The following is a 19,845-nucleotide window of genomic DNA, read 5'->3' on the forward strand; positions in this document are numbered from 1 at the left end:
GCTGGAGAGGACACTAGCAACTGATCCCTCGACATACTAGAAGTAGTAGATAAAGAACTTTCAAAGGACTCCGGGAAGTGGGTTTTGGGCTGGTGGGGTACTATCTATAATAAGAGTGCTTTATCAAGGTGCAAAGTACTGTAGGAGTAAGTGCTAGGCTTTACAGATAGAGAATAGTCTACTTGGGAATCAAGTAGAGATGAACTTTTCAGTTATAGGATATGCTGGATTTAGATCAGCAGTACAGTTTAAGCGTGTTTTATAGCAGGGGCTGAAGGGAGCTAGGAATTGGCCCAAAGCGACCAATGGACTACTAGTTTCTGGCTGAAACTTCACCAAATCGGACAAAAGGCGGCTCAGTGCTTCCCACTCCCACTGGTAAGCAAAGAAACTTTCCCCCTTCCTAATAAGGCAATGGATCAGTAACAGTAACTAAAAACAAAGCCCAGGGGATCAGCAACTCTGAAACTGGACTACTCTAGTTCAGTAAAGTGGGAAAACAAGAGATTTTTTGTTTTATTACAGAGATAAGGAAAAACACAGACAGTAAATGCTATAAATGCTGTAAATTTGCCCTCTACCAAGTTTCTGTCTTCTTATAAGGATATTAGGGCAACAGAGAGGATTGGAAAGAGGTCTTTATGACTTCCACTTTGACCTTTATGGCCATCAGTTACCATACCCACATGACCAGATATACTCTGGACTCGATTGCTTACGTTATTGGTTACTTCATGGTATGGAAGTCACTCCCCTATTTTACAGGGATGCCTCCTCCTCCTTGAGAGGAGCTTCCTCATTTCTTAGAGGTTCTGATGTCCATGGTATATCAGTAAATTGTTCAGCCTGTCCCTTCTTCCCAAGTGGGAAAGAGATTTTACTCCATAATATTCCTGGTTCCTCAAAAGCTCAAAAATAGGGCACTTGGATGCCTATTCTGGATCTCTCCTTGCTCAACATCTTTCTCAAGGTTCCATTTTTTTTGCATGCTTTCTCTTCAAACCCTGATTCTTCTGTTGCTCAGGCTTTTCTGGTGCCCTTGGATCTGAAGGACACATACCTTCATATTATTATTCACCTTCTTTACAGGAAATCTTTGCATTTTTCTGTTTCTTCTTCTCATTTTCAGTTATTTGCTTTGTCCTTTGGTCTCTCTACTGCCCCAAGGGTATCAAGGCATTCAGATTTTTTCCTGTTTAGATGACCTGTTGATTCAGCCACCTTCTCCCAGTTGCCTGTGGAGGCTTTGAAGTTCACCATATCTCGCCTTTAAAGTCTGGTGTTCACTGTCATCTTCCAAAAGTCTGTCCTAACTCTTTCTCAGGATCATGTGTATCTAGGCTGCAGGATTCAGACAGTGTCAATGTTGGTCTGTCTTCCACCTCCAAAGGTTTTGTCTTTGACAGCTGTCGTTCAATTTCTTTTTCCTGTGCCTGCCATTCCAGCCAGAGAGTTTCTTTGGGCCCTGGGATTCATGGCCTCTTTTATTCCAGTGCTCCCTCTCACCAGACTACATATTTGGAAGCTTCAGTGGTATCTCATATCAGTTTGGCTTCAGCATTGCCACCCTTTTGATTTCAGAGTGCCTTTTCTTCCTTGTCTAAAGCAGGAATTGGAGTACTGGATTCAGTAACTTACCATCAACTCAGACTTGCCTTTTCAGCCTCATGTTCCCCCTTAAAGACTGTTCTCCGACCCGTTAGACATGGGGTTGAGTTTTCCTGTGGTTACCTGAAATTTCAAGGTCTTTTGGCTACCCCCATCAAAAGTCAGACCATAACAACATCAAAATGATGACAGCTCTGATTCTGGCCATTCAGGCTTTTCACCCTATGCTTTGTCCAGCCCCTCTGAAGGTTTACACAGACAACACCACAGTAATGTGGTATGTCAGCAAGCAGTGGGGCACAAAGTCTTACCTTCTTTTCAGGGTGGCTCTTCAGGCCTTTGGTCTGGCTCTCAGTTATCAGCTAACTCTTCAGGCAGTGTATATTCCTTCAGAACACAGTCTAGTGGCAGACTCTTTGAGCAGGTCCACAACGCAGGCTCATGAATGGATGCTTCACAGAGATATGTTTCTGGACATTATCCATCAGTGGGGTATTTCTCAGATAGATCTTTTTGCTTCCCCTCTGAATAGGCAGCTCCCTTTTTTCTGTCCCAGAGTGTCTTGCCAGCTGGCTTTGAAGAGGGACGCCCTTTTTTTTCCCCTTGGAAGTGGATGTTTTTCTCTGCCTTCCTGTCTCTTCCTCTTCTTCCAAGTGTCCTGCAGAAGATTCAGCTGGACTCCCCCCAAAATCCTGTTAGTGAATCCCTTTTGGCCAAGACAGCACTGGTTCTCCCTCTTAAGGCATCTGGCCAGGGGCAGTCACTACAAGTTCCTCACCGGTTGGACCTCCTCATACAGGTCGAGAGGTCACTCATCCAGCCTCACTTATCCACTCTTCAGCTGAGGGTGATAGGGTTTTGATCCCTTTTAGGCACCTCTCGTGAGGGTGTGCTCAAGGTTTTACAACATGCAAGCAAACCTGCAACCAGAAAGTCTTATATGTCCAAATGGAAAGATTTTCTGTCTGGTGCCATGTTCAGAGCCAAGACATTTTTTTAGTGGGGTTCTATCTGGTTCTGTCCTACTTGTGTGAGTTGCACCAGTCTGGCTTGGCCTGTTCTTCTGTGAATGCACATTTGTCAGCTATTTCTGCCGGTCTGCCTTTAATCCACCTTTGGCCTCTCATTTTGAGGTCAAACAATTTGTCAAAGGCATCCTGAATCTTCAGCTTCCAAGGAAGCATATTCCTCTTCCTTGGGACCTTAATTTTGTCTTGGAAAATTGAATGAGGCTCCTTTTGAGCCTGCAGTTTCATCATCTCTGCAACTCTGCACCTGGAAGACTATCTAATCACTTGCTCTTACTTCTGCTCAGAGGGTTTCTGAGTTCCAAGCCGTTATGGCCATTCTGCATTTTTTTCCCACATGGACAGGCTGTATCTTCATACTAACCCTTCTTTATGCCCGTGGTTTTTAATGAGTTGTCCTTAAATCAGTCATTTCAAGTCCCTTCCTTTTTTACTTCTCCTCAGTCTGCTAGTGAGGGTGTCTTGAATACCCTGGATTTGCACAGACAACTCTGGTAATATTTGGATAAAGCTAAGGCCATTCTTAAGTCTGACCAGCTTGTTGTTTCTTTTCATCCCAGGACATTGGGTTTGACTGTTTCTAAGCAAACAATCTCCCTCTGGAATATCTAAGGCCATTTCCTTTTGTTATTGTTTTCATGGCAAGTGTCTGGCTACTTCCACTAGAGCTCAGTCCACTAGGGCTGTTGCCTCTTCTGGTGTTTTCTTGAAAGAGTTGGACACCAGTTCCATCCGTGAAGCTACACTTGGTCCTCAGTCCCTACCTTTAGTAAGCATTATGAAGTGGATATGGTTTCTAGGATCAGAGCAGCTTTTGTTAGGGCTATCCTGCATGGGTTTGCTAAGGGCTGTTGCCAGCCTTCCACCTCCTACTCCTTTTCTTGAGCCTTTGTACTCTCCCTAAGGTGAGCAATACTGCAGCAGTGATATAGAAGGACATAGTACAGCTGTGTAAAATCTTACCATAACAGATGTCCTTCCCTTCACTGTCACAGTGTTCTGACACTTCCTCAGTCTTCCCTTTTTTCCTTTGGGCTTTGATTTAGTTAACCATTTGGCTGAGGGGTCCCCCTTTTCCATCTGCATTTTCTCCTTCTGGATGTACATGGCCACCTTTGTCCTGTGGAGACTGTTCTCTGCTGTGACAATTCAGTTCTGGGTAATTGCATCTGTTCATCACGTTTATGCTCTATGTCCTGTACGCGGAGCATGTATGTGACATACGGAGCATAATAGAGCTAAAGACTTTGGTACACTGGCCGACATTGGGATATCCTTGACAGCTACAACAGTGAAGAGAAGGACTTCTAATGTTATGGTAAGATTTTATACAACCATACTTTCATATTGCAAAATTGTCTCACCATTAATAATAGCTGTATTGGCATTTCTGATGTATTTGAGGTTATAGTAACTCACGGATACCTCTGATCCAAGGAGTTGTTGAACCAGTGAACTAGACTCCTTAGTAATTCCCTTGTCATGAATATGCCATCATCCTGAATGCAAGTACTTGCTGACAACACTATTTTATTATGATTCAGTGTTAAATGATGTAGTAGTTGGGTGTATTTCAGAACATTAATATATTTTCTTTTTTCGTTACAGATTAATAACTAAATCCTCCAAAAGCATTTTCTCCCTTATATGGAATAGATAACTGTCATCTCCACATCTCCATGAGCAATTTTTGGATGCATGTCCTCCACCAGAATGTATATGGGTTCTTTTCTATATGGAAATTGCAGTTGAACGTGAAACCTGTGACAACAGAATGTTTCCAGATGCTTTAAACCATTGAAATGGGACTGATTCCAATTATTTTAGACCACAGAGAGGATTTTGCACAAAAAAACATTTTGTACAGATCTGATGTATGCATGATAAATGGCGTATACACTATCTCGGTGGAATTGGATGTGTTTTCATCAAACTCCTTTCACTTGTAACGTGACTTTTTGGTACCTTTTTTTTAATTATATTAAAACAGTAATACAGTTCATTGAGACAGTTTTCTTCATCCTGCTGCCATTGTTCCTGGCAGTCTTTACTCACTTTCCACAGAACAGTGCAGAATGAGCTTGCCTAATTTTTCATCTAAAACTGTAATGGCTGCTTTGCTTTTTCATAAGTTAAGAAAACATTTCAGATGCCTTCCTGTGAGGCATATACAGTTGTCAAAAATTTTGTGGCACAGCTGTCTGACTGACAAGAGGGTTTCAACACCTACTGTGCTGGGATGCATGGCTTACTGGCGGCAGATTTTTGAAGAGAATGACATTCCAGAGCCCCAACATTCTGCTGAATACATCATTGCACATGTCCTGAGAATTAAAACAGTTAAGTGGATTGTTTCAAAGCTTGAAAGCTGTCAACTGCATCTCTGTTTTGTGTGTTTTCTGTGTGGTTTCTTTTGATAATTTTACCAGGGAATGCTATATAAGTTCAATTTTAAATGTTCAACACTTTGATTGCTAGGTTAATTCAAGCAAATGTTTCATAAATTCTTGAAAACTGAGGGAGATATTCAGAAAGATCAACTCAGGTGCACTAATAGCACTGCACTGTTTTCCAGTAACGCTACAGAGCTAACAGGTGATTCAGACACAAGCAAGAGCTGCATGGAGCAAAAGCTCATTAGGGACTCTCTTCCATGTCTCTGAACTGGACACCTAAAACTGCATTAGTGTTCTCTCTATCAATCCACGCAGTGCTGTCACAAGGGTACCTGCAGACATGTACACTGATGTAGTCTGAGTCATGCTTACACAGACAAACACACACTATAGTCCCAGCTATGTCCACACTCAGACACATAACACACACACTGATATAGTCCCTACCATATCCACACACACACAGCATCACCTTACTTATTGGTGCTGTGCTCCCTTCCCTGTTACTGTAAAAGTTAATAGGCGAGCACTGTTAGTAACTCATTCAGTCTCAGTCCTGCTGTGAGGTAGCATGGTAAAATATGTCTTAATCACTCTGCCATACTGTTGTGATCCCAGAGTAAAGCTCATTGATAAACCACATGGCTAATCTTCATTTGTCACTCCTCCAGATTGCGGTTTGCATATGAAGTTATCTAATAGATCACTGTAGTACCTCTTGCCTTAGGATTTGTTGCACTTTACACTTTAACCCCACAGCACTAAGTGAATGGCACATCCATAGTTTACTGAGTGTGTCAGTTAGAAAGGCTAACTGACCTATAATTGTTTCTCTTCTTTTATCTCCAATCCTTTTGTGACACTGCAACACATTATTTATAGTACTATCCATGAAAATATTTGACCAGTCAATGAAAAAGTATATATTCTTACTTAGGTCCTTTTATCCACTACTTACAACTTAGTTCCTTGTTCCAGCTGCCAACCTCACAGTTTTACTGTTTTTCACCCTCTTCCTTATTGCCGGTAGAGGAATATCTCTTTTGAAGACCTTTACAAAGGGATTCTGTTCTGCCTGCTGCACATTAATACCACTTGTGATGGCAAGGATTGTTGATGCAAGTGGTTCCCTGTTTAAAATGGCCTGGTTATACTTGTCCTTCTTTCATAAGCAGCTCCATCAGTACATTCCAGATGCTGCCTTTTAGTCGGGTATCCTCTTGGGAGGTCATTTAATAATTTTTTTAGAAGACCTCCAGAAGAAGAAAAGTCACTGTTGGCGACCAAGGGCATGAATACCCCTCCCCCTTTTTTCTCCACTAGATTAGATCATGTCCTTAAAAAAGTTCATATAGGCAAATTCATTCCCATACAGGCATTACTTCTTCTGAGACCTCATGTGAGTCAACCACAGGTTGAATTCTTTGGCTGGCTCATAATAGTCTTGTCAGTCAGAACTGATCATTGGAAATTATTTCATCTGAAGTTGTTAATCTTCTTCCTATTCATCACTGATGGGTTTGGTTCCAAGCCCTTGGAACTGAGTCGGCCTAATACCAAGCTCACGTACACCAAAAACTCTCGAGTTAAGCTGCTACCCACAATGCCCTTCTCCCAGTTACCTCAGATCTAGTTTGCTGTGCAGCCATATAGCAGCATTTCATCGAGCTCTCCAGCTAAGTATTGTATTTTTCAATTTTTGCAGTATTTTGTAAGTTTTTCTCTCAAAACTCCTATATTTCTTGTTTTCTTAACTAGCTCTACCCACAGGTATTCTTTCTTACCATTGTTGGTAAACCCCCTTCCTTACCCTTGTGGTATTCTTAATACCATTGTTGGTATTTTCTTCTCTTTTCTTTCCTCCTTAATACCTCTTTTTGGATTAGTTACTCACTTTTTTGGTATGACTGAAAAGAAAGGGACTTCGGGGTTTACGCATTGCTCTTGCTGCAATGGTAAACTTCCCCAGCAGCGATCTACATGAGGAATGTGTTTGTCTGGGGGTTCCACACCTATCTGTGAAACCTCCCTGTCAGATTTGTGTTAGTTTCAGTCAACTGATGCTGAATGAAAGAAAGAATAAACTTATTCTGAAAGGCCTGCTTCTTTCTCCATTTTCTGAGGCTATTTCTGCATTGAAAGTCTCAACCCCTTCGTCTACGGACAGAAAACGTTGTCATTCAGACCCTTCTTCACCGGCCAGTGAGAAGGGCAAGCCTCATAACCACAAGGCCCATAAAACTTCCATGAGGCACAAGATTGCCTTCTCGGTTCTGATAACCTCGGCTTCGAGCTCTGCTCCACTGGTTTCTTCTGATATTGTGATGACTTCCACATAGGCGCCACCCTCGACACCAACTACTGCTATGGTTCTGACTGTGGTTTCGGACCCTACCTTATTGCCTGCCATTAGCTTGGTACCGTCGTCCCTTATCTCTGTTCCGAGATAGGTACCGATGACTCCATCTGAGCCAGTAATGACCTGCACCCCAGCTATCACTTCGGCTTCGAGCCCTTTTTTGGCACCGATAGTTCCCCTTTTGCCGGTCTTGAAACTGGAATCCTCAGTGCCTACTTTTACTTCACCTCAGACCCGGTACTCCCCGTCCTTGGATCCTTTTGCGGGACAAGCATTTAGCCTATTTTTGGACCAATCTGACTCCCCCTCAGGAGTGTCAGTAAGGTCCACCAGGAGCCTATCTGAATCGGATGTGGTGCGACTGTTTGATCAGCTGCTGACAGCCAGGGGGATTACAAATTTTCCTAGAACCCACCCCACTCTGGGCTTTGGGTCCATTTCCCCTGTGACTCCCACTTATTCTCCTCCCTTGGCCCTTTCGGTTCCGAGGCCCATAGCTCCAACATCTGCTGGAGGAATCCTCTCCTCGGTGCCGACAGTGACCTTTTCTGAGGCCCCTTTGGGTTTTGGTTCCTTCTGAACCATCCCTTCCTCAATCTCATGCTTGAGAGGTGGAACCCTTGGCTCTGGGACCGGTTCTGGTTGTTTCATTGGCTCCAGCTCCGGGGGTGACTCCTGCCCCAGGTTTTTGAGGCTCCGTCCCTGGTTCCGAGATTGTCTTTCTCTGTTCCGTGCTCCCATTCCTCTTCGGGCGGGCCTGCCTTCCAGGTGATGGAGAGGGCGCTTGCTTTGGGAAGCGCTCCTCCTACGTCGGACCTTCCCCCTGCTCCTTCTGAGCAGCAGGTATCACAGGCCACGCCCCCCAGGACACCGAGAGCGCAAGCCTCAGGAAACTCCTTTACAGGGTAACCTCCCTTCTGAGTCCTCTTCAGATGCTCCCACTGAAGAACCTCCTCGGAAACGGACATGTAAGAGGAAATGCATGGACTCCCCAGAGGAGTCCCTTACTGAATGTATGGATTACGATAATGGGGAGGGGTCCCCACGGTCACCCCCTGATGATGTCTTCTTTGTAGACATCCTGGAAATTTTGAGGCAGAGGGGCGACTGGAAGCCCTCCAAACCTTCCTCGGAGGAATCCGTATTCCTGCTTTCGGCTCAGTGGTTCTCAGGAATGTTCTTTAATAAGGGCCACCCAGGTTCTCCAAGTAGCTTGGGAGTCTGTCCCATCAGTGATGAATAGGAAGAAGATTAACAACTTCAGATAAAGAAGTTATGTCTTACCATAACATTCCATCTGAGTTGTTGATCTTCTTCCAGTCATCACACCCTCCCACCAAAGGCTTCTGGAGTCCTTGTGGTGTTTCAGGGTTTCTACGCAGAGATGGCCTCTTGTCTTTCTGTTTCTTCTATATGTTGCATAAAAACTTGATCTGAAGTAACTGGGAGAAGGGTATAATGGGTAGCAGCTTAGCTCGAGAGTTTTTGGTGTACACGAGCTTGGAATTAGGCCAACTCAGTTCTGAGGGCTCGGAACCAAACCCATCAGTGATGACTGGAAGAAGATCAACAACTCAGATGGAACGTTATGGTAAGACATAACTTTTTTCACTTTTGATGCAGAATGGAAAAATAACACTAAGGACATGTGGGTCCTGACATCACTGATAAGTGCCAACATGTATTTAAAGTGCTTGATTGACCTTCATTAAGGCTTACTCTGCCAGGCCAGTTAATATTAAAAGAGTTCAGTCCCTTCTCTAAAACAGGGCAGTATGTCTAGTATAAAAGTAGAAGAAGGAAACAGCTGTTGTATTTTCCTTTTCTCTATCCTGAAAAAGTTTTTTTTTTGGAGGGGGGAGGAGTTCAGGCGATCTCTTAGAATGGCTGCCATTTAAGAAAATTCTATTTTACTATCTATTGTGTGGTTTTGCACATTGTCCTTTGCTGTTTGATTCTTTCCCAGTAGAGGACCCACACTTTATCTTTTGAAGTTGTCTTGTAAGAGATCATTTAGGCCAATATTATCTGTTCTTGCTGGATTTAATTACCACCACACCTTTCCTTTTTCCTGTCCATACCTTGTGTGTGAGTGTACTGCAATTAACGTTGTATTTGTAGATGTTGCAGAGACATAATTTCCTGTCAGATTTGCTTCTAGTTTCAGATCTTTGTCAGTTATTCAGGATCTGGATTTGCAATCCAACAATCTGGCAGTGGGATTTCCAGTGCATGTCTGGCAGAAAGAGGAACTGACTCTGGGGCAGTTCTGGGCAATTGCTTGTGGAACACTCGGATATGTGGTTGCATATCAGGTTTCTGGAGGCTATGGGGAGACCATGAACGACTGGTGAGTGTTTAGGATATGCACCTTGTACCTCTCCTCTGATGTTCCATACCACAAGGGATTCCCCATGCAGACATCTTGAGCTGCAGCATAGGTACTCTTCCAGAGCTTTAGTTTCACCAAAGAAGTATTGTAACCATGTTTTGGACATGTGGTAGCCAGAAGGCTGACCCAAGTACAAGACTGGAGATTGCTGCCTTTTCTAGGCTTTGCTGTGTTCAGTAGGGTTATGGGGAGTTAGCTTCAAATGCTTTCTGGCTGGAGTCAGGGAAATGTTTATTTTTAGACTTTCCTCCTACTATCCATAATATCACACCTGCTTGCATATTCTGTTTAATTATTTATTTGTGTTTAGTGGGAAAGTCCAGCTGGGCTATTAAAGTAGCACCTTTTCAGTGGAGAAAAGGTCAAAACTCTTTGTTCAAACACAATTTTTGAGCAAAACACAAAAACATGTACAGTTAAACATTTTCATAAAAAGAGCTTTAGACAGCTATAACTACATTATGAGATGTGCATATAGATTAAAGCACACTTCAGAGGTATGGAGAGAATGGTAATCAATTCTAATGAATACAAAATGATAAGATCAGATGTTGTCTTCTCTGTCTGGATTCAAACTGTGGTTATTGAGACTGACCAAATCTCCAAGACTTCAGCTGGTCAAGATCCACCTCCTCTGCCCATAATGCTTTGCTGACCTACAGAACCTCAGATCTAATCTGCCACCATTCCTGGACAGCAGCTACAGCCATTGCTCCACTGGAATGTATCCTTTTTTACTCATTTTGAGTGTACTTTTCCTCCCTTCTGTCCTATAACCCTGTTAGTGTGTGCATTTAAGGTTTAGGTAGTTAGTGTTTAGGTAGTTTTTTTTTAGGTAGGCTAGGTGGTGTAGGTCAGGTTTATCTTAGTGTTTGGGTTTTTCCCACCAAGAGTTCTTATTGTGTTTTTGGCTTTATTGTGTTTCTTGATAGTTTTACCATTATTAATGTGTGCCTATAGTGATAGAGTAGTTTTTGTGTCTTAGGATTTTGTGTGTGTGTATGTATATAGGTTTTGCTAAGGATTCAAAGGGGATCCAAAAATATGTAGTGTGTGTTTGTAAGCTGCTTTTGCAAGACTGCCATGACAAATGCTTCTACTGCCTTGGGACCATCCATCTGGGGTCACCTTGCTCTATTTGCGAAGGTTTCAGCTGTCGAGCCATAAAAGAGAGGAGAGTAAAGTTGTGTTGAAGACCCTCTCCCTTTTGGACAGTTCTGACTCTTCCGGTAAGGGAGATAAGTCGGATCACCATAGACATGGATACAAGGAACCCAAGTCTGCTATAGGGGACCATACGTGGTCTGTGGCAGCTTATTCCTCTGCTGTGCCTTCTGAACTGCTGAATCCGAAGGTCCCAAGGCCCTTGGATCTCCTGGCAGTTTTTGACCAGCCATCACCTTCTACATTTCTGAGCTAGTCACCTTCAGTGCTGATTTCAGTGAATGCTCCTTCTATAGCATTGAGCATCCCCAGTGCCTTTCTGTGTAAAGGGGCTGCTTTGGGGCAGGCTGGGTCACATTTTTCTCCATCTACACCACCAGAGGTTTCACCAGAGTCCTCCCCTTCTCTGCCTCAGATCTTTTCCTAGTTCGGATCCGATCAACAGGGTCCCTTCCTCCCAGATTGATCTTCAAATCCCCTTCTGTGGCTTCATTGACTTAGTCATCCAGGTCGGTCAGCAGAGCAAAAGCTTTGAAGCAGTTGGAGAGGCCATTTCTTCAGGTGTACATGCAGTTAGTCTTTCTGTCAGCACTGGGATCTGTCCCTGGTGCTTTGGCTCCATTGGCTTTAGTTCCTCACTCTGACCCCTTGGATCTGAGGTATTCAGGACCAGTTTTCTTTCCTTCTGGGGGGTTGGGTTGGAGCCAGTGGCTTAGTCGATCACAGCTGCAGCTCCTGCAGTGGTCTGTTCGACTCCGGCCATGTTAGAGCCCAGTGGTCCTTGTGACCAATGCTTTGAGGCAGGTGTCTCCTAGTCAGGTTTGATGATTCTGGCTTTGAGATCATCCACTTACTTTGGGGCATCCGCTTTCAGTAACTCGGCTCCATTTTCGGTGTTGGGGCAGACAGTGGCTCTTTTGGAGTCTGGAGCATCTTTTGGATCTTCAATCTCAAGGTCTTTTGCCTCTAGTCTGAATGCTTTGGTTTTCGATTTTGGATTTCTAAGTCATAGATAAGATGTTTTCCTGTCAGGACAGAATGGTCGAATATGAGCATTGCCCCCTTTCTCTCACATCGGTGCCTCAGTCTGCTCCTGGACACCCCACCCTGGTTGTCTCCCAGTCTGCCTCCCTGCCTCTTCCTTCTTGTCCCTGGAATCTCTGGGGTGGGAAGTCCAGGTAAGAGGCAGTGTAAGAGGAAGCACCTGGACTCATCTGAGGAGTCCCTCACAGAGTATACTGACATTGAGGAGGAAGAGGGGTCCACCAGATTTCCCCACGATGATGCCTCCTTTGGTGATCTGTTGGAGATTCTTTGGCAGCATGCAGAGACCAAAGGCAGCCATTGAGATTCAAAAGCTGCTGACAAATTGGGCCATCCAACAGGTCCCAGAATGCCAACGAGGATCCGGGTTCTATCAAGATTCTTTTTGGTTCCTTCTTGAGGATTTTGTCCGTTTACCAGAAGTTAAGTCTTCAGCTAGTTCAGGAACTAGCATCCATAGGTTGCCACTTGGACACTATTTTTCAGATTGCAAAGCCTCCAGCATCCAAAATTTTGAGTTTTCAATCTCGGACAGTCTTCTTGCTTTCTCACAAAAAGCCTTCAGCCACTCTCCTTCTGAAGCTGTTGGAACGCATGGCAGCTTCCATCAGTCTGATTCTTCTAGCCCAGTATCACATGAGGGTTCTGCAATGGACTCTGGCAGTGCAGTGGTCTCATGTAACACATCCCATAGATTTTCTCATAATTCTGACAAATGTATGTTGAAATCAGGTCAAGTGGTGGCTGGAGTATTCCTCGGTTTCCAAAAGGAGACTGTTTGCCCCCCGGTATGGTCATGACGGATGCCCTCCTTCTGCTGTGGAGGACGGTATTTTTGAAGGGAAGACAGTTCAAAGGACCTGGTCCACTTCCAAGGCTAATCTTCACATCATTTCCTTAGAGATGAGGGTGGTTCTGCTGGTATTGCAGTAATTTCAGGATTTTCTCCCTGTGGTCGTGATCTCAGTCCAAACAGACAATATTTCCGTCATTTTGTATCTGAACAAATATGGGGGAACACAATCTTACTGTCTTTGTTTGGAGGTCGTGTCTGACAGTTGGTGATTTCATTTCAGAGTTTTCTGATTGCAACTCGTATCCCAGGGAGGTCCACATTTTTGGCAGATAGTTTAAGCAGGAGCATTCTTCTTCTGCATGAGTGATCTTTGGTTCCAAGAGTTACTGATCAATTCTTTTGGTGCTGGGGAACTCTGTGTTGTAATCTGCTTGCATCTGTGTCCATACATGCTTGCATGTCTCTCTAGCACCAAGTGCTGCAACTATTAAGCCTTAGTCTCTTCTCAGGGACACTGTTCTGTATGCTTGGCCATCGCATTTCTTATATGTTTACCCTCAGATCTCTTTAATAATAAAGTTTCTTAAGAAGACAGCATGACTCAGAGTGACTGCAATTCTCATACTCCCCTTTTGGCCTTGTCAAGTTTGATTCCCCTTTCACTGGCCTCTTCTGAACTTTCCTTGGCTGAATCTACTTTCGGATCTCATCTCCCATCCTGCTGGTCTGGATCCCCCAATTTCCAGACTCTAAAGCTACCCACATAGTTACTCCCGTTCCTTGATAGCCAGAAATCTCAAGCTTTTCAACAGTGTGGTACATATCTTCTTCTCCTCTGAGGAGATGTGTATACAGAAGGTGTTGGAAGTGGTTTGATATTTGGACTGACTATCGGGGTTTTTCTCCTTTTTTTTGGCCCCTTTCGAGACGGTCCTGGATTTTCTTCTGGATTTGTTTAATGCTGGTTCCAGTTATTCTACGATTAAAGTGCAATTGGCAGCCATTTCCAACTTCCACATTGTCAGGGATACTGTGCCTCCGGCTGTTCTAAAGATTTCAAAGACCTTCCTTAACAGTACTTTTCTGTTACGTCCTCTTTGGGACCCTGTTGCACTGTGGGATTGGCTTTTCATGCTATAGGTGCTGGTGGGTCACCAGTCTGAGCCCGCTGTTACCATTGATTTGGATCTTTTGTCTTGGAAGAAATTCTTTTTGGTAGCTGTAATTTCTGCTATACGCATATCTGAGTTGCAGGACCTCTCTTCTGTCTCAACATATTTGGTTTTCCATAAGGAGAGAGATGTCTCTTCGTATTTTTCTTTGCTTTCTTCCAAAGATGGCTACTGAAAATAATTTGAATCAAGCCATTCACCTTGATGTGTTTTTTTTTCCTGATTTTTCCAACAAAGGTGAATATTTGTTGCATTGCCTTGATGTCCATAGACAATTAAGATTTTATCTGGAAAGGATGACATTTTTCAAAAAGTCTAAACAATTGTTTCCTTTTCCAAGTCTCAGATGGCCAGCCTCTTTCTAAAGTTACTGTGTCCAAATGGTTGCCAAATTGCAGTGTTTTGCATACAATTTGAAGGGAAAACATTGCATCACAAAATGAAAGGTCATTCTACCAGAGCTTTGACTAATTCTGCTGCCTTTTCCTCTAGAGCTTTGTTGGGTGATTTGTGTGCAGTTTTTGCTACTTGAGTGGGCCTCTATACTTTTGTATTTCACTACAAGTTGGAAATTCAGTCAAGAGCCACTGCTTCCTGTGGCTCCACCGTATTGCAAAATATCCTTCCTTAGAATCTCCTAGGACATTAAATGGCTGGAGACTCTATCCCGCAGGTTGAATCCAGACAGAAAAGACAACATCAGATACAAAAGATATGTACTCCCCATAATGACAGATCCCTGTTGCCTTTCTCCATCTGGTTCAACCTTCCCTCATTCCTGCCCCACCTGTCTTTGTGACTAGTTCCTTTTCATATGACGACTGAGATAGAGAGGTTGTTTTCCCTCATTCATAGGTATCTTTATGTCATTTCTTTTAGGTTGGTGTTTTGTCAGTTGAAGCAGTGAGGGGCAAACTCATTCTGGGGTTCTCTACATGAATGAGGCATTATAGGTAGAGGAGATGGTGCTCGGCCACCTGAAGTCTTGTAAGTGTGACTGGTCTCAGATCTGAGTCGGATGCAGTAACCCACAGGTTGAACCAGATGGAGAAAAACATCATGGATTTGTTATTATGGTGAGTACATAAACTTTCATTTTTATTAAGTATTAGTAGGCAAGTTGTAATGTTAATTTTATACAGAATACTTGGGTACAGTGTAGAATTACACTTTTCAAGGAAAGAAAATAGGTAAAAAAAATTAAAGGCAAAAAGGTGAAGTGCTAGGTCCTAGTAGTGAGTGTTAGTGGTTAGATAATATCTCAAGATATCTCCTGAGTGGCATAAAACATGAACTGTCAGGCACACTTGAATCTCTCTCCATAGCCTGTAGTCAGGCTCCATGACAAATGAATGGAGGACTGCAACGGTTGTCCCTCTGCACAAACAGGGGGACCTTCCATGGACTTGGGGAATTACAGACCCATAAGTCTGGCTATTCTCATATGCAAGGCCATGGAAATAATTATCATGGATCTGATAAATAGTGATACAGGAAATGTAGACATTGGACCCTACCTAGTTCAGTTTTTTCAAAGGCAGGTCATACCTACTTAACCTGCTGGACTTCTTTGAGAAGATCGCTAAAGCTATTGATGAGGCAAAAGAGTGCATACTGTTTACCTCGACCTGGCCATGGCATTTGACAAAATACCTCACTCGAACATTGTAGTTAAATTTAAAAAAATAGGCAGAAACTCATATGTCACTCACTGGATAGCCAGGTGGCTCACTGATAGGACAGAAGACTTTAGGATGGGGAAATCCACCTTCACAAAGAGGACATTCAGTATCAGTCCCACATGGTCAATGCTAGAGCCTCCCCTTTTTGGTATCTACTTCTCTGAAGTCAAGGCATATGTCAAGGGTCTCTGGCTGACCAAATTTGCAGATGAGTGCAAGCTAGTTGTGGCACTGAGTCCCTTAAAGACACAGATACATTTCAAGATGGCGTAACACTGACATGGACTAAAACTCAATGTGAAAAAAATGCATAATAGTACCTTTTGGAAAGATGACCACTCCTTGAATTTACAGTATTGATAATTCACCCCTAAAAGTAGACCCAGTGGTCAGGGATCTGGGAACACATGTTGACAGTAACATGACCTTTGACCACCATGTGTCTGCTCTGGTGAGAAAATCATACTGTGTTGCACATTGCTCCACTGTACTCTCCTCTCATCAGACCAGTCATTGACTTCAGTGACCCTTTCAGCATATATCTGACCAGGCACTTGAAACAACTTGAGACACAAAGGTTCCTCACAAAAACAATAAAGAGAGTAACAATAAAAGCTTTGTGGATCTTCTCAAAGCTCTATCACTGTAATTAGATGCCTCCACACTGCTGTTTGACAATCTAGATCTATCTTACAAGGCATCCTTTAATCCCATACTGATGGATTTGTTGCACATCCGCAAAACAAATAACATTAGAAGTACAAGTTCTAAGACTTAGACCTATCTGCAACATAAACTGGACATGTTGGAGGGAAAGGTATGCGTCTCAAAGATCACCCTTTCTCTGGACCAGGCTTCCCATCTTTGTAAAAGAAATCTCATTCCTAACCATATTCAAACATGACTTGAACCATTTGATGGGAAATTGCAAATTAACCCCTGGTTTAGTACTATGTCCCTAACATACAGCGATAGCCTGTGAACACTTGGTGTGTACAAGCATATATCTTAACCATAAAATTCATTGTTGTATTGATACATCATCAGTATTTTGGTAAATGTAGCGTAAAGTTGGCCAGGCTTAAAATGGATCTTGGGTTGATAGTATGGTAACCACCTGTGAAACTATGGATTTGTGTAACTGAGGAGGTCATAAGGAATAACAAGATTACAAGGAAGAATGGAGTAAGAAAATACAGAGGCTAGGTGACGTATGATGGTAGAGTGATATGATGGTGTGTATCTAGAGGAAAAAAAGAGAACAGTGTAAAAGGAGGAGTTTTATGATGTCAGTTTTCTAAAAGAGCTTAGTTGTTTAGGAAAGTACAAGTAAATGAAACTGTATCTGGAGGATCAGCATGAGTACAGCCATGAGTTTGTTGGATATTGTTTCAGCTGAGTTTTAAAATCATGGAGGTTGTCAGTTTGTTTTAGCATTATTGAAATAGTATTCTAGTGTTTGGCAGTATGGTTGATGTAGAAGGAATTTCCAGCAGAGTTATTTGATTTGGATGTGGCTAGAAGGAACTTACCACTTGAGCTTAGGGTACAGTTTGGTCTGTGAAGTTGAATTAAATTATTTAGTGTAGGGCAGTTGTCAGATTTATAGATTAGACTGTGGGCGGTGACTAATTTAGAGTAGGTAAGCTGGTTTGAAAGTTCTGTCCACTCTAGTTATATGATCTTTATATGGGTGATTAGCAACAAATTTTATAGTTTTGTTGTAGCACTAATCTAGTTTGCTTAGTTGTGTGATTTTTTTTAAGATGGTAAATATTGAAGAGGTGTAAAAGAGAGGAAGAAGCAGTAATGTTTGACCTTTGTGTGAAAGATAGGCTTGACCCCATGCATAGTTTTTGACGTTTTATAGCTTTACACGAAGATCAAACTTAAGCTGATTATCAATTAAATTGCCAAAAAGTTTGGCTTGAGACACAGTTTCTATTGTGGAGTTGTGTCTAACCTTATGCTAAAAGAAGATTTTACATGGGGAAAGGTGTTTTGGAGTGAATAAAATAAATTTACTTTTGTTGGAATTTAGAGTTGTGAGTCGTTTAATCAGTTTTCTACTGCTGAGAATGATTCCTGAGTTTGTTGTTGTAAGTCACTTATATCTGAGAGTGAACAGATGAGGGTGGAGTCATCAGCATATTATGGCATAGTTGTGTGCTTGGCACATTTACTGAAGCCATTAATGAAAATGTTAAATAGAAGTGGGATGATTGAACCTTGCAGATCTCTGACTGGGACTGGCAAAAAGGAAGAAAAGTTGTGTTGTCATTTTACTGCTTACATTCTGTTAGTTAAGTTGCTGTGGAAACAACAGAGTGAAGAGCTGCTTAGTTCACATAAGCAGGGACTTTGTAGAACCTTTTGATGTGATACAGTATCAAAAGCCTTAGAGATGCTGAGAAAGACTGAGGAGACAATTACCTTTATTTCTGTGGTGATTAATAGTATTAGTGAAACTTAATAATGCTGTGGTGTGGGCAAAAGCCATGTTGTGCCAGTGAAAGTTGGTGATTTTCAGTGAGATGGTGAAGTAGTTGAGAATTAATGCATTTTTCAAGGATTTTAGGTAGGGGAGATAAGATGGCAGTTGGTCTGTAGTTTGACGTATCTCTGGATTTCCCACCTTTGTGAAGGGACAGAATAAAGGATTTCTTCTGCAGGACTGGGATATAGGTTTCACTAATAGATTTATGTACTAGAATTGAGATGGAATATTTTAGAGCATTTCCAGCTATTTTTAGGTATTCATCAGGTGGATTCTCTGGATTCAGAGTAGTAAGTTTTAAGTTTAAAAGATGTCTTCAATAATACCAGTAGGAACTTGTTCAATATAAAATGTAAGCAAGTTGTTAAATTGTCATGTAATTCAAGTAGAGTTGTCATTCTTTATTAGTGAGGTAACATAATGTAGAAGATGAAGGCTGAACTGAGTAGCAAGACTGCCTGTTTGGTTTAATGTGAGTAGACCTGACCTAATATGACATTTACCTATGTTTTTGAGATGCCGATATTTGCAAAAGGCTAGTTGGATGTATCTTTTGCCAGGTTTTCCGAACTTTGTCTGTTTGCATCATAGTTATTTTTGTTGTTCTCTGGAGCCAGGGTACAGGATGAGCTTTAACCCTTGTATTTCTAAAAGGGGCTTCAGCTTTAAGGATGAAGAGAAAAATACTGTTAAATTCGTTCACAACATTGTCTAGTGGTAATGTTTTCAATATGTTCCAGTTGAAAAATGTGTGTGCTTTCAAAATGTTAATTTTGGAATGTAGATGGATTTCTTACATGAGTGCAGTGGTGTTATTTGTGGTCATGGGTGCAGTACCTATTTACAAATGCTAGAAGATGATCATTTATGGTGTCAGCAAGTATGCCAGAGAAGGCAATGTTGTTTGAGGCTGAAGTAGGGATCCAGTGTAGTACTGATTCTCTTTTGGTGTTTTTTTGTTGAATCTAGTTGCTGGTATTATTAACTGTGCAAAACTATAAAGGTATGTGGTATTTGAGGACTTTTTACTATTTATACAGTACCAATCAGTGTTTGTCACCTAATAGTAGAGTTTCATTAGGAATATTGGAAGAAACACAGTGCAAAATATCTTCCATAGTAGCTATGTTGCTCCCCAGGGGGAAGGGGGTGTTGTACAAGGTAACAATAGCTATGCTTTTGGAGGCATTTAACTGCATTTGAGAAACAATAATTTCCGCATTTTATAATTGAAGGATGAAGAAAAGATAGGTTGAGAAATGATGGGCATTTTTGTATACTGTGACAATGCCTGCAACCATTTTTTTGTGTTCTGTTAGAGTGGATGATGCTATAAATTATGGGTAACATTTAATTATCCTTTATCCTTCGTTTCAACCAGGTTTCTGTTGCTGTAAGTATATCTGGACAGTGGGTGGCTATCCCAGCATGTACTCAAGTATTTTTTTTACATATACTTTGAAGATTAGCATACTGGATGTACAATCTAGGTGAGTTAGGGGGTTATTTTAGTGGATTGTGTTGCAGAGTGCCTGGGTTTAGGTAAGTATTTCCACTTGGTTATAAAGGAAATAGGGAATATGGAATAGTATATTTTTTTCTATTGAGTTTAAATGTTGCTTTAGAAGGTTTAGGTATACAATTATAATGTTTAGATTATGTTGACATAATAGTAAAGGCATTTATTATGACTACTGATATAGTACA

General features: G+C 42.1%; 1 protein-coding gene across 4 annotated transcripts in view; it reads left to right on the forward strand.

Annotated features, from left to right (window-relative positions):
* HEMK1 (HemK methyltransferase family member 1) overlaps positions 1-19,845 on the forward strand; it is a 1,059,949-nt gene that overhangs the window by 295,809 nt on the left and 744,295 nt on the right. For all 4 annotated transcript variants that reach the window (XM_044077921.1, XM_044077920.1, XM_044077922.1 and 1 more), the window contains exon 2: positions 4,245-4,975. In XM_044077921.1, the coding sequence (XP_043933856.1) occupies positions 4,712-4,975 (264 nt within the window). In that variant the 5' untranslated portion in view covers positions 4,245-4,711. The remainder of the gene's footprint in view (positions 1-4,244; positions 4,976-19,845) is intronic.

This window comes from Protopterus annectens, chromosome 7.part0, assembly GCF_019279795.1.
Source record: "Protopterus annectens isolate FY-2018-M chromosome 7.part0, PAN1.0, whole genome shotgun sequence".
Lineage (NCBI taxonomy): Eukaryota > Metazoa > Chordata > Ceratodontiformes > Protopteridae > Protopterus > Protopterus annectens.